Source organism: Rhagoletis zephyria, unplaced genomic scaffold (assembly GCF_001687245.7).
Source record: "Rhagoletis zephyria isolate East Lansing unplaced genomic scaffold, Rhagoletis_zephyria_1.1 Rzeph_scaffold_00933, whole genome shotgun sequence".
NCBI lineage: Eukaryota > Metazoa > Arthropoda > Insecta > Diptera > Tephritidae > Rhagoletis > Rhagoletis zephyria.
In genome coordinates this window covers 39,835-56,080 of record NW_016158017.1, presented here as the reverse complement: position 1 = coordinate 56,080, position 16,246 = coordinate 39,835, and the positions used below count along the sequence as shown (strand labels likewise).

Here is a 16,246-nt window from a genome sequence, read left to right as displayed (position 1 = left end):
GAGTAGTAGATGTTGAGATGATTTCACTTCATCATGATTCATACCGTTGTAGGCATTATTGAGCGTTACCTCAAGGCTTTAAATCGGGCAACGACCAGCTTAGAATTTAATCAATAACGATAGCTGTGCTTTGTTTGGGCTTAGAAACTGCCTAGATCGCCGCCGGTCCATCCTTGGTCAGAAGTACCTAGCCAAATTGCATTCCTAGGTCTTGACCCAGCGTTCACTAAGCTCTCCACAAGCAGACCAATTGTAGCCAGTGGAGCCCCCACATTCTTTTTTTTATCAGTTTAAGGATAAGTAGTAACATTTTCTTTGATACCAATTCGTTCTTATTGCCAAGTTTTTTCAGCTTTTGGTTTATGACTGGCTGGTAGTACAGGGAAATATGTTTCTCCGTAGGAACGCATTAAATTATACTTACCTCTTTGAATATGGCGCGATTGCGTTCACGAAAATGCGATGGACGCACTGGGTATGCTCTTGGAATACCCATACTGTGCTCATCGTCAAAATAATTGCTTGTTTGGGATGTTGCTACAGAGGACCCAACGTAGCCAGTTGCTAACGGCGGAAATGATTTTTGTTTTCCGTAGTTTTTGTTATTGCGATTCCTATTTATATTCATGTAGCTACGCAGTGAGGATGCTAGAGACCCGTTAGAGTTGGACGACGACCTGTAAGGGTCCCTGCCGTTGTTGTTAGCATTACTGGTGCCCGTCCTACCGTTGCCCTTATAGTTATACTGATTATTATAAACACTCTTTGAGGTGTTGTACCTATTATTGTTATTATCATTGTTGCTGTTCGCGTTGTTATTACTTCTATCTTTCTTGTTATTATAGTTGCTCTCGATATAGCGTGATTGCCCAGTAGCAATAGACATGCGACCATCGTTCAAGTGCTGATATATATCTCGATCTGGGCTACGATTCTCATCCATTAGCGGAGACTCTGATTTAACAGGATGTTTGTAAGATGATTGAGTGCTAAATGTAATGAAGAGGAAATACAAAAATACAAGGCATTAATAGATCAAGTTGGATTGCAAGCTACGGGCATAGTGTGTGTATTCATGTTGTTTGTTGGAGTAACGCTTCGCGCACACTGCAACCGGTGTCGGCCAAATAATGCTCAACCGGTGACGGCTGTATACGCCCAACATGATCAAATACTTGTATTTACATATACTTATGTATGAGTCAGCTGAAAAGTACTAAAATGGACTGCGAAAAATGAACTAATTGGATGAAAAAATTATCCACGAAAATACATTTTTAGAGTTTGTAAATTAAAATTTGTCAAAATGTTTCACTGCTTACAAAATTGAAATATAAACCAGATATGTGCGTACAAATGCGGTTGGCGTTTTTTTTTTAGTTCACCACATGCCCCTATCCATTTCCTATGTGAAATCGCTCGCTGATTCCGAAAATCGAGTTGATTTTCTTTCTATGGATAACTTTTCGAGATATTTCCAATTTACCGTTATTCAGCTTAAGAAAAAGAGTGGTTCCACTTAATCACATATATTTTACGAACCAATTGAACAATCTTAATATAATGTGGCAATTGAAAGCTGAAAACATAAACTGTATATCTTTTCGATAGGCCTGATAGTTTCTGAGAAATTAATTAATCATTTCACATTTATGGTTTTTTGAATTAATGAAAAAATTCAAACTTTAACAGGGAAAAAATGAGAAAAAATAACAGATTCTTGGTAATTTTTTCATTTGCGTTAAAGCCTGTTCCGCTACAAAAAAATCAATCTACTAAAGAAAAAAATCTATGAATAAATAAAAATGGAATGGTACAATTGAAAATGCGCAAGGATATTTTTGATTGAAATATGAGCAGGAAAGAGTGTTACTCATAGTATACGGAATTCTCACAAAAAATTCTTGCGCATTTTCATTTGAATACTCATTCTTTTTTATTCATCCATCGATTTTCTTCTTTAGTAGCATTCATTTTTTTGTAACAGAACAGGCTTTAACGCAAATAAAATAAAAAATTTACACGAATCTGTTATTTTTAAAAGTTTTTTCCCTATTAAATTAAATTATTTTTTTTCATTTTTTTTATCAAAGAAAAAACCAAAACTATCAGGGCTATCGGGAAGTGATGTATACACGGTTTATGGAGAATTTTGTTAGCTTTCATCTGCCACATTTCGTATTAAGATTGTTTAATTTCTTTGTAAGATATATGTACGTGATTAAGTCCATCCATAGAAAAAAATTAACTCGATTTTGGGATCCAGAGAGAAATTCTTCATAGGAATTGGATTGTGGCATCCAGTGTGCATTTTTACTGTAAACCAGTGTAATCTGGTTAATTCTGCGCATCAGTTAGGACGGTAAAATTGTCCGATTGGAAATCGCTCGGCCTATCGGATGCGTCTGGCATAAGATGTTTTTCAACGAATTTCCGTCATCCGTGGTCAAATTTGGCTTGAAGAAAACTAATTTCGGATTTGGTGAGAAAAACGAAGGATGGCGGATAGGCAAGTTTTAATAGTATATTTAAACATATTAAGGGGCTTACGCTAAAGCTTTACAAAACCTTTTCAGGTATTTTTGTAGGTGTGCTCTCGATTTCAAAGCAATCCGTGCTACTTGAAGAAATCATGTGATGCTTTCCATTTCCAGACAACCGGTCAGGTACGAGCATGATTTTTAATTTCGACCAAACTCAAATAAATTGTTTGTTGGTCCAAATAATGAGACACGTATTTTTTCTTTTGGCTCGGAAAAATTTTTCGGCCGAATAAAACGCGATTTTGTTTTTCAGGCAAAAATCGATTATTCGAATTGACAGTGAGAATTTTTTTTTAAATGCCCATAACTTTGTCAAAATTTAATAGATTCCAACAATGTTTTTACTAAATGTCAGTAATTCTTGTCACTTCAAGATAGAATGATATAATTATTGATTTTCATTATTTAAAAGTTTTTATTTAACAATAAACAAAAGGTGGAATTTTTTTTTTATTTAATTTCTTAAAAAGTGTATTTTTTTTTCTCTCAAACTTTTTTATAGGGAAAGAGACACTTTGAACTACAATCAACCCAAATCTCTAATAGCGAAGATTTTTTTTCTGAGTTATGATATTTTATAGAAAATATACGTTTTTGTGGTACATACTACAATATTCGTATATTGTTTAACTAAATGGAACATATGTGTGTAATATATCAGCAAAAAGTACAGCCGTGATAATTTTTTGTGTATCAAATAGATATTAGAACACACTTTCCACCATACAGTTTCGATTATAAAAAGTGGGAAAATGTGATTTTGTATTTCGAAACTGTATGGTGGAAAGTGTGTTCTAATATCTATTTGATACACAAAAAATGATCACGGCTGTACTTTTTGCTGATATATTACATTCATATGTTCCATTTAGTTAAACAATATAAGAATATTGTAGTATGTACCACAAAAACGTATATTTTCTATAAAAAATCATAACTCAGAAAAAAAAAATCTTCGCTATTAGAGATTTGGGTTGATTGTAGTTCAAAGTGTCTCTTTCCCGGTAAAAAAGTTTGAGAGAAAAAAAATACACTTTTTGAGAAATTAAATTAAAAAAAAAATTTGCACTTTTTGTTTACTGTTAAATAAAAAATTTTAAATGAATGAAAATCAATAATTGTATCATTCTATCTTGAAGTGACAAGAATTACTGACATTTGAGTAAAAACATTGTTGGAATCTATTAAATTTTGACAAAGTTATGGGCATTTAAAAAAAACATTCTCACTGTCAATTCGAATAATCGATTTTTGCCTGAAAAAACAAAATCGCGTTTAATTCGGCCGAACAATTTTCCGAGCCAAAAGAAAAAATACGTGTCTCATTATTTGGACCAACAAACAATGTATTTGAGTTTGGTCGAAATTAAAAATCATGCTCGTACCTGACCGGTTGTCTGGAAATGGAAAGCATCATGTACATATTTAAAAGCGCATTCCCCTGTTAAGTTTGGTTTGGAGACAAACCGGTTACGACCCTTTTAAATATTTGCAATGTTTTTAAAGTGAAAATTTTTTACATATACAGAATTTAGAAAAACTCAACAAATTTTCATTAAAATTTTGAACTTTTTTATCTGAATTTAAAAAAAAAATTGTGTATGCAGTTACCTGCAATTCTAGTTACTAATTTTAAGTTACTAAAAAATCACGTTGAATATAAACGCAAATTTCTTGTAGAATAAGATGCGTAAGATAGATTGCGAAAAATAAAAAATCATAAATTGCACATGTTATATGAAAAAAACCACAAAAGCCGTCAGAAAAAAATACTAAAAATCAACGCGACCATTCAGCCGCTTAAAACTTGCACCTGTTTTACTAGATTTTCATAAGCCATGTAACTGCATACCCAAATATTTTTTGGAAATTCAGATTTAAATGTTAAAAATTTTGATGAAAATTTGTTGAATTTTTCTAAACTCTGTATAGAGTTTGAAAGTAAGTCGAGTTAAAGCTTGAACCATATTTTAATAAATAAATAACAAAAAATTGTAACCTGAAAAACATTCCAAATAGTAAACAAAAATCACCATGGACTCAGTATAGGTACATACCGCTCATTTACTTCAACGTCGACCAAACGGGCGCCGCATAGTTTAGAACCGGCCGGCCAAGTGCCTTGTATGTTACCAACAACGTTTCTTTGCCTTTGCCCCAGGCGCTGCCGGCTAGCGACTTCGCGACCTTGTTGCGGCTATGTAGTTAAATGACAATTGCGGTTGTATGCGCCGAGAGCGCCGAGAAGGAGAGTAGACTGTCGAGTGTAACTCCGAGGATTTTCGCGTTATTTACCGCCGGAATCGGTTCGCCATCGACGCGAATACCCAGCTGTAGTCTAAGTTCCTTCGTGTAGGTGGTAAAGAGGGTTGCCGAGGATTTTTTAGCGGAGAGGGTTAGGCTCCTTGCAGTGAAAAAAGAACGAGAAAGTTCGTAGAGGTAACCGTTTACTTTCGAGCACAAGTCACCGACTCCAACCCCAGACACCATTGTCGAGCAGTCGTCGGAATAAGAGACAATCGAAACTCCCTCTTGTTTGAGGGAGCTTTGATATATAAAAATTAAACAGCAGCGGGGAAAGGATACCACTCTGTGGGGCCGCTGTTTAATTTTGTTCGGTTTGCTGGTTTTGTCTCTGAAAATGACTGACGGATATCGACCAGTCAGATAATTCACCGACCACCGTTTGAGTCCCTGTGAGAGAGAGGAAGCTTCAATGTGTTCTAGTAGCGTGGACTGACTGACGGTGTCAAAGCCTTTGACAGATCCAACGCTACTACGACTATTTTTTCACAGGGCGGTTTCTGTTAATGCCACGAATTATCTGTGTGTCTATGGCGATACGTGCTGTTGGTGTACTATGCCCTTTACAGGACCCATTCTGATGCCTTGCTGGAGTCAGGTGGTTTGTATAGCGTGGTAGTAGCAAGGCCTCAAGTGTCTTCGCTACCGGGGAAAGGAGAGTGGTCGGACGATAAGACTCTCCTTTGTTGGATGGTTTCCCAGGTTTTAGCAGTGGGACCACTCTCCCCATTTTCCAGATGTCCGGAATGATGAGAGTGGCAATACTACGGAACTTATGTTCACCTACATGAACGTCGGTTTGCGTGAGGAGGTCAGAGAAGGTGCCCGCGAAGCCGTTCTGATCAGCTTAAATTAAATAAAACTGCTGCCTTGGAAATCGGGGAAATCAACGAGCCAAAGAAAAAATACTTAAGCCTCCGTTTATATTTGTCGATAAAGTAAACGACTTTAAACTTGTAGGCGACGAAGAAATTAAAGTTCAAGCAAAATCCCCAGATGCATATAAAACAATTGTGGCCCAATTAGAGCAAAAAGTACCGAATTTCATTCTTAAAGATGAAAGAAAGAGAGGCCACACAGTTAAACATTTGGAAAATGAAGCATAAAAATAGTAAAAGCCACTACCACTTTTTATCGTTGAGCTTAAGCCCAGCTCCAACAACAATAATATATCGAGGGCTTATATTCAATGCCCTCTACCTGCACTTTTCACAAAAACGAGATTCTGATATAGAAATCCACCTAAGACGTAACTGTCATCGGTGATATTAATGCTGACCTTGTATAACGCTTGACAGAATAATTTACGAATAAATTGCTAAGTCAGAATTAACATCAGTGAAGTCAGGTCCCAAATGGGTTCTAACATCACAAAGTTGTTTTTGTGAAAATTTCAGATAGAGGGTTTTGAATATAAGCCCTCTATATATGAAATCTAATCTCAAATCAAAGAAAGTCCAAATATGACAATGTGGAACGTGCCCTATGTGAAGTAGAGTTGCAAATATATCGATGTCAGTATCGATATATCGAGTACATGGTTTTTTTTTGCCGACATCGATTTTTATTAATCGAGTGTGGCATCTCCATTTTCTCATTACTTATTTGAGCGGCCGAAAATTCCGTTGAGTTTTGATAATTTTTTTTTTGCCGACAGTGTTGTGCATCGTCTAACATGCATCTTAGTATGGAATAAAATGCCTAGCACCGTCAGCAAATAAAATTATCAGAAATGAACGGAATTTTTTCGCGACTTCGACTTATACTCTTTTATCTATATAAGAATTTAATAGGCTACAAATCTGTATACCAACATTTTTTTCTAGAAATTCTAATTAAAAAGTTTGCAATTTAGATTTACATGGCTTTTGTTAGAGAACGAGCATACTTTTATAAACGAAGTACTGAAAAAAATTTCACAACGGCAAAATATCGCGAATATCATAATAATCAGAGCTATCACAGAATCCATCGTAGCTTCGATTTTCGTGAAATCTATGAAAATGCTATCACTAAGTCCGAATGGTTACGAACGTAAATTCGAAATTCGCAGAGAGCCTAAATAGAATCCGTTCATATTGAAGATTCGTACAGATACTCCAAGACGAGTTTATATTGTCGGAACAAAATTTAAAATAAGTGAATCTTACAAATAATGGAAAGAAGCTGTATTATTGTTAATAAAAAATATTTATAAATTTGTAATAGTTTGATATAATTCCGCATATTTGTGTAAATGTAGGCGAAAAATACCAATTCCCTACATACATAGGGGAAGTCGGAGAATTCTTGGACACGGGGTATTGTTAGACAGCAGGATATATTTTTTCCCCTAATAATGCTTGACAGTTTCAACCAACTGTCATCATTTCGTCTCATGCTGAGTTCATTTTCCATTGAGCCCTCGACGTTTGTACACGCACCGTTATCTCGCTGCCATAGCAAATAGAAATTTTATACTACGAAAGTTTTTTTTCACTTAGTATTTTGTTCATTTTGACAAGATTTTCCGATAAACTAACTCGGTTAAATATATTTATAATACTCGTGGAAGCTTGGGCCTCCGACACAGAAAATAATTTTGTATAAAGTTTGTACTGTGGTACCTATGTACTTATACGCCGCGACTTTGCAAAAATGAGAGTTCGGGAATTATTGGACACTGTCTTCGGGGTATTATTGGACACTTAGATGTTGACATTTGAGGGATTTTCCTTGCATAATTTCTACACAGCATTAGTTTTTCGGGAATTTATAATCGTTTTTTGGACCGATAAATTTTGGTTTAGCCAGAATGCCGGTTTATTATACAAAAAAGGAGGCATCAATGATTTCGGCAATATCCTGAAATCCGCCGTTTTGACATCGCCTGCAATTGTGGCTGACCTATGAAGAAAATACCGTCTCCAACCGAAACTGACGTGGAAGAAGACATTGATTTCTGCATAATTTGCAAAAAAATATTCCGAAACAAGAAAACCACTGAAACACAGCCCACTGTATTGTTTGTGATCGAGGGGTTAACCTCAGTTGCGCCGGGTGTTCACTGCGATTCGGAATAATTTTAATCGTAATTTTTCGCTTTATTCTATTAATTATGATGTATTCTTTCGTTTTTGTTCACAAAGAAATGTTTTCCACCAATTTTTTTCGATTTACAAACTGCCAAATAATTCTCCGAGATTTTTCAAAAGTGCAAAAACATAAATTTGTGCCAACTGAAATAACATGCATAATTTAATACAATTTGATCAAACTGTTAATAGGAAGAAAGGTTATTTTTCGTACTACAAAACCAAGCTATAAAATTTTTAGAAAATGTATGTTTTTTGCGAGTTTTGGACCAAAATAAATTGTGTCCAAGAATACCCCGACTTCCCCTTCATATGTATGTACATATGTATGTACATACATTCATCTGCTAAACGCTATTTAATATTTGAATATTTTGAGTATTTTTCTCGAAGCGAGGAAATAATAGTATAACAACAATTTATTAGCAAAGAAACTTAGGAATAAGCAAAAAAAAAATGTCTGGGAAGTTGGAATACGGTATGACGCAAAACGACAAAAGAAAAGTTGTTCTGAGTAGCCTTCCAATAGTTCTAGAGTTCTTGATAAGGAAAAAAAAGCTCTGGATACTTTGACAAATTTTATTTAATTTTTCAAAAATTATGTATGCCAGATTCACGTAGCATACGACATGTGGCAAAAAAAGCAAATAAAAAATTTTTCTGTGTATTTTTAAATAGTTCTGGTGTTCCTGAAAAGGAAAAAAAAGTTTTGCGAAATTACGGCGAACAAATTTTTTTTCACAAAAGTTGAATGTTTCAAAAAAATAAAAATGATAAGTCTTCTAAGTAGTTCTTCAATAGCTCTAGAGTTCCTGAGAAAGTTCTAAATAGTTAAATTTTTGAAAAAAATAATAATAAAACTGTTGTAGAGTTTCTGATAAGGTACAAAAAAGTTCTACAAAATTACGCAGAAAAAAAAATTTCGAAAAAGCCGAAATATTTAAAATTTTGAAAAAAATAAAAATTAAATCTGTTCTGAGTAAAAAAAAAATCTACAAAATCACGTCAAAAACACATTAAAAAGGTCGAAATAGTTAGGTATCTTTATGAAAAAAAATTAAACTTTTTAAAAGCTACTCAGAACAGTTTTAGTTTTTATTTTTTATTTTTTAAATTTAACTTTTCCTTTTTCTAATGTGGTTTTCGACGTAATTTTGCAGAACTTTTTTCCTTTTCAGGAACCCTAGAACCATTAAAGAACAACTTAGAACAGATTTCATATTTATATATATAAATTTTTTAAATTTAACTATTTCGACTTGGTTCTGTGTGCAGAAGTCCACGTAAGTGGGAAAAACTTTTGACTGCCGTTCGCCTCGGAGTGGGCAGAAGTGATTTTTGTGCGTACGGTTCAAATCGCAGCACACAACGTCCGGATATTTATATCCACGTATCCTCTGGGTATCGACCAAACACCCGATTGGGAGCGAGCTAAAGTGAGAAGGCGTAAAACATCGCGTGCGCTGGGTTTGGGACCCACCACGTTAAAACACCGCCCAATGAAAACGAACAAACAGCCTCGGATGAGACGCTCTTTTTCTGCTGACGACCACGGCAAACGTATAAAGGACTATGGTTTGAGAGTATGCACTTGGGAAGGAGCGTCTGCCCTGCTGGTTGGTGTTCCCGGGAAGACCAAGGCTGACATCACCACCATCCAAGAAATGCGATGGGCGGGGCAAGGCAAGTCTACTACGGTTGTCACGTAAAGGAGCGCAAATTCGGTGTTGGATTCGTGGTAGGAGAGAAACTCCGTCGCCGAGTAATGGCGTTCACCCCGGTGGACGAACGTCTATACAAAATCCGCATCAAAGCGAGATTCTTCAACATCTCGCTCATCTGCGCCCATGCCCCGAAGGAAGAGAAGGACGAGCCGTCCAAGGATCTCTTCTATGAGCGCTAGGAGCAAATTTGAGCGCTGCCCCTGAGACGATATCAAAATCGTGCTCGTCGAAAAATTCTGCCTCCACGACGAAGCGTTCGATAACGGACTGAGGCTGATCGACTTCGCCGGAGCCCGAAACATGGTAATACTAAATACCAGCATAAAAAGATCAATGAAGCTACATGGCTGTCTCCAGATCGAAAAACGAAAAACCAAATCGATCATGTTGTGATAGATGGAAGGCACGCTTCCAGTGTTTTAGACGCGCGTACACTGCGAGGGCCAAACATCGACTCGGACTACTATCTTGTTACGGCCAAGATACGCACCCGCCTCTGTGCAGCAAAAAATGTGCGCCTAACAATGCAAGGAAAGCTTAACGTTGAAAAGCTGCAATCACAACAGATGGCCAATTTATTCGCCACTCCACTCTCACACTTGATCTCGGAAAGCACTCTTCAACAAGCCGACATACGCGAGCATTGGAACTACATTTACCGCTCATTAAGTACCGCCGCCGAAGAAGTAGTCGGATTTCCGCGAGCTGGTACCAGTGTTGCCGCGAATCTATTTAGTGGTAGCCAGATTGCTTTAAAAAAAGGGCTAAGAAAGAGCTAAAAAAAGTCGTTGTGGCTAAAAATGGTAGCTAAAATTTTTTACTTACATGTTCATATATAAGTATATGCGCAAACATGTTCAATAGAAAATGGTACAGAAAACAATTGATCTCTGAAAAAAAGCTAATATTTTATCAAACCAAAAACTTTTTGTATAAAAGGGGAAATATACGACACCAGCCTGCTGGTTCCATCAAGTGATTGTACCATCAGGCTCGAAGCATCCAACTTACCAGCATGCTGGTACAATATTTATTTCTTTACAAATGAGGTCGAGGAAGGATCGAAATGATTAGATCCGAAATTTCATCATTTTTTTACCATTTTGTTAAACATTGTTTTTTTTTGTTAATTCACAACTGCAATGTTAAGTTCACGATATCTTCCACAAACACGGCTTTGACTCATATAGCGCAAGAAATTTCCGCCAAAATACTTTTTACTTAGAAAATTGAGCTGATTTCACCACTCACGACACCAACATGCTGGTACAATCATAAAATTTTCAAATAGTTTTTGAAGTCGCACCAGCAGCTGGTACAATCACACCATTTAAAACTTAATTAAGCATATTAAGGGCCGTAAACTTATCTATTTCAAACTATAGTTAAATCGTTAACAGATAAGTTAACAGCCCTAACACTTTTACAGTACGTACATATGTATAAAAAGTAGGGAACATACTTTTTTTTTTTTTTCTTAGTTTAAATTAAGCAAATATAGAACTTCTTCAAACCACGCATGAATAAATTCTCCAAAGGACTAAAAAAGGGCTAGGGGCAATTTTAAATTTATGTGGCCAAAAAAAGTATGTGGTAGCTAAATCTAGCCACCAAAGGGTTAAAACGGCAACACTGACTGGTACTATGAGGAATGTGAGCCGCAACTTGAGTGTTACAGGGAACAGAAGAAGGAAGCGAGACGTATTTGCCACAATAAGAAGAGAGAGACCAAAATACGTGAGTGTGAAAAAGCTTCAGATGTTGGCCGACAGGAAAAACACCCGAAAATTTTATCAGAGTTAGGCGACTTACGGAGGGTTTCATGACCAGGGCGAACTCCTGTAAGAACCACAATTGCGACTCAGTGTCCGATGTCCAGAACTTATTTAAATTTTGGCGGGAATACTTTTACACCCTACTGAATGGTTTCAGCGCTGAAAGTAGAAGAGAAGACGAACCCGGGCCCCTAGTCGATGACGATGGAGCCGATGTCCCACCACCTGACTATGACTAGGTACGAATAGGGATTACGCGGCTGAAAAACAACAAACCGGCTGGAGCTATACAAGTACGGCGGCGAAGAGCTCTTAAGGTGCATGCATCAACTCGTATGCAGAATATGGTCAGATGAACGCATGCCCGACGACAGCAATTTAAGTATGCTCTGCACCATCCACAAGAAAGGCGATCCCGTCATACTCGCCAACTACCGCGGGATCAGCTACCTAAGTATAGGTTACAAGGTCTTATCGATTGCATTGTGTGAAAAACTGAAGACCACCGTCAACGAACTGATTGGGCCTTATCAGTGTGACTTCAGACATAGAAAATCCACTATAGATCAGGTATTCACAATACGCCAAATCTTGGAAAAGACCCGCGAAAATAAAATCGACTCACGCAACCTATTTGTCGATTTCAAAGCTGCTTTCGACAGCACGAAAAGAAGTGGTTTTTATGCCGCAATGTCTGAATTTGGTACACCGCGAAACTAATAATAATGATTATAATAATAGATTGGCGCTTTATAATAATAATAATAATAATATATTTATTCTTTCTTCTTACAAAATCAACATATACCCAGCAAAAAATCGGTAATTGCTTTTAGTGGTAACGTGTTCTAGAAGGCATAGCGTTATAATGCCTTCGAATTTTTTCGCTTCTTTTAGGCATTGTCGGTAATGCAAAGTAGAATGTCCTAAAATATTTTATTTATTTCGCTTCTTTGTTTCATATTGGGGAATGCAAATTAGAATGTCCTATAATATTTCTTTCTTAATTCGTTTCTTTGCTTCATTTCAGGGAATGCAAAGTAGAATGTCCTACAATATTTTTTTTATTTCGCTTCTTTGCTTCATTTCGGGGAATGCAACGTAGAATGCTGCATCGTAGTCAGCTGAAAAATATATTGAATATCCAAAAAATCTTTTCCTACCGTTAGTTTCTGTGGAAATTTGTCTCGCATAAAAATCATGTTTTGCTTTGTTCAATTTGCAGCGAAGTTGAAGTCAGTCAATGAAGTGAAGTACATGAGTGAGGAAGTACAATTTTAAGCTTAATTAAATATGCATGTATGTACATACCGATTTTTAAGTAAAATCTAAATACCCAAATACATACATATGTTTGTATAAAAACTGATTTATAAAAATTTTAATTAAATTTAATCTTTTAAGACATTTTCTGATATAATATAAATAAGTATGTACTCATCTGGGCATTCTACATTAGTTTCTCTGTAAGGCATTCTTTGTTCGCTTCTCTGGATTCTGTTTATCCATGCGTTCTCCCTTTGTTTGAAGGTAATGCTGCGGGTAAGGGCCTACCGCCAATGACATGCCCATGTTAAAATAAGGCCTTCCTGAAGCGAAAGGGTAAGCGATTCCCATCGCCTAGCTCGTTTCCACATTCGTTTCTATGGTAATCGTGTTTTTTGCTGGGTAAGTACATTAGTAACTTAAAATACTTAGTATCGCTAAACTAATGTAAGAAAAAGTAAGGCATTCCTTAAAAACATTAAGTTTTTGTATTGGATGCCATCTCAAAAGATAAAAATTATGGAAATGAAGAGAGTGTGTATGGGGTGAAGATATATAACCAACAGTGATAACGTTAAGATAATTTTATAGAAAAAATAATATTAATAATATTTAACAACAATTGCATATATTTAAATTTTAAAGTTTTTAAGTCGCAGAACTCAGGAAACTTTTGATATCGTCGTGTGAAAGCTCTAAAAGAAACAATTTTACTTTTGATAAAAATTTAGGCAAATTTCTAATAGCACGAATATACGCAGGTAACGCATTGAAAGCTTTACAAGAAACAATAGTGTAGAAGTTTTTGAAGTGTGTAGTACGAGAAATTTGAACAGCCATAAAGCCGTGCAAGTTTTTCCGCAAGTTATAAGTGTCAGAGACTTGGCTGTGTAAATAGCCACAGCGAATGAAAAATATCTTTAAACATTTGTAGAAGTACAGATGTTTTATAGGCAGAATTCCCAGAACACTAAATAGCTCCATGGTGTGGTGCAAACGATTTACATTACATATTTTTCTTATGATGCATTTCTGTATTGTTAAAAGTTGCTGGATTTTATTGAAAGATGCACCGCCCCAGCAGGTTATGCCATATTGAAGCTTAGAGTGAACCAAGGTGTAGTAGAGAGTCTTAAGCGTAGAGTTAGAACAAATCTTTCGTAGACCATAAAAATATCGAACAGTAGACCGCAAGTAGGATTTCAAACGAGAAATGTGCGTAGACCAACTTAAGGTTTGGTCGACAGAAACACCAAGGTATTGAAAGTCGCTTACTTTTTCAATTAAAAAGCACTCAGGACAACAGTCTGTTTCAGAATTAAAAGATTTAGTGGAGCACAAGAAACTATTCAGTTCAAAGCGCTTGCAGTTAGAGGCATGAAATACAATGTCAATATCGGGTGAGATTTTTGGAATTAGACTGAAATACATGATCTTGGTTTTTTTACTGACAATAAGCTTATGAGCAGAAAACCACCCCCGGAGCAAATGTACGTCCTTATTGACTCCTGCTATAAGATCCAAATAGTTCGAGGAACCATAGGCAATAGCAAGGTCGTCTGCGAAGGCTGTAACTTTTCCATAGAAAGGGAGCGAGAATATGGAATTCAAATAAACCAGAAATAGTATCGGACCTAAAACAGATCCTTGAGGCACTCCTAAGCTAATAGTAACAGGATTACTCAAACTACTCCCAACCTTTACTTTTTGCACCCTTCCTGACAAGTAACATTTGAACCAATTATACATAAACCCACGAAAGCCCGCGCAATATAACTTGTCTAATAAGATTTGGTGATCAACCATATCAAATACTTTTGTGATGTCAACGAACAGACCAGCACAGTTATTTTTATTGTCTAGTTCGCTGTATATAAATGAACAAAATTCCAGTAGAGCATCTTCTGTTGACCGCCCACATCTAAAACCGAATTGCATTGAACTGAAAAATTTCTTGGTTTCAAGAAAAGATAAGATTCTACTTTTAACAAGTTTCTCAAAAACTTTAGAAATACACATATGTTCGTGTTTGGCCGATCTTCTCCTACAATTTCTGGCGTGCGCCTTGATGTTGTCACACAAAGGGGAGGAACCTACAGTTTTACGCCGACTAAGAACGGCGATTGTATTTTTATGAGAAGCTGTTTCATGCCAGGTATACTCTCGGAGGTTTTCCATTGCCTGCCGAGGGGCGATCGCTGTTAAAAAAAAAATTTCTTCATTTTTACGATGTTGCTTTCACCAGGGCTTGAACCCAAGCCCTGCGGAGTGGAAGCGCACATTGCTTACCAGTACACCACAGCGCCGCGAAACTAATACCGCTGTGTAAAATGACGTTGAGAAATATCACCAACTTCGTCAGCATTGGGAATGACCTTTTGATACTAAACGAGGTTTCCGACAAGTTGACCTCTTTCGCGTGATTTCTTTAATCTGATATTGGAGAAGATAATAAGAGCCGCCGTACTGAATCGCTCTGGCACAATACTTTACAAGAGCGTACAATTTCTGGCGTATGCCGACGACATCGACAATAACAACAAGTGCTACTTTTGACTGAGTAGGCAATTGGGAAGTAAACTCCTCTCTCGTCGTACAAAAATCACACTCTATAAGTCACTCATCATGCCTGTGCTGGTGCATGGACAATGAAAACATCTAATGAAGCGGCTCTTGGAGTTTTCGAAAGAAAGATTCTGCGCAAGATGTATGGGCCTTTTCGCGTTAGCGATGGCGAATACCGCAGACGATTTAACGATGAGTTTTATGAGCTTTACAACGATATAGACATAGTGCAGCGAATTAAAATTCAGCGGCCCTGCTGGTGAGGTCATATCGTGCGAATGGACAGAAACGCTCCAGCTCTGAAAGTATTCAACGGGTGTCGCGATGATGGTAACAGAGGAAGAGGAAGGTCTCCTCTGCGTTGGAAAGACCAGGTGGAGAAGGACTTGGCTTCACTTGGCATTTCCTATTGGCGTCAGTTGGCACAGAAGAGAAATGACTGGCGTGCTGTTTTTGACTCGGCCAAAATCGCTTAGGCGGTTACAGCGCCAATAGAGAAGAAGAAGATTTCAATTTTTTCGACAAAAATGTTTTTTTTCGGCGTAATTTTGCAGAACTTTCTTTTCAGGAACTCTAGAACTTTTGAAAAGGTACTCAGAACAGTTTTAACTTATATTTTTGTTTCAAAAATTTAACTTTTTCGGTTTAAAAAAATGTTTTTTCGACGTAATTTTGCAGATTTTTTTTTCCTTTTCAGGAACAGATTCACACACATTGGTAAGTATACTCGAAAAAAATTCAAGTAAAGTATAATGTTTAGTTTTTATTCAACGAATGAAAAATTATAATGGACAATCGTGTTGCGTGATATTCTCAAATAATAAAGATCTGCGCTGGTCGTTTAGGAGCGTTGAATAGACGAAAAACGACCGTTCGACATTCACTGATGAACAGAATTTAAAACTAGATGTTTCCATTGTTTTTTTTTAATATTTTTCAAAATAATATGGTTTATATTACACGAACTGAATTCATTATTTTAAATAGGTATTCCT

The 16,246-nt window shown here is 36.5% G+C and overlaps 1 protein-coding gene across 2 annotated transcripts in view; it reads right to left on the bottom strand.

Annotated features, from left to right (window-relative positions):
• The window catches only part of LOC108362103 (putative uncharacterized protein DDB_G0277255), a 38,171-nt gene that overhangs the window by 1,611 nt on the left and 20,314 nt on the right, over window positions 1-16,246 (bottom strand). For both annotated transcript variants that reach the window (XM_017614958.1, XM_017614959.1), the window contains exon 2: window positions 425-989. In XM_017614958.1, the coding sequence (XP_017470447.1) occupies window positions 425-989 (565 nt within the window). The remainder of the gene's footprint in view (window positions 1-424; window positions 990-16,246) is intronic.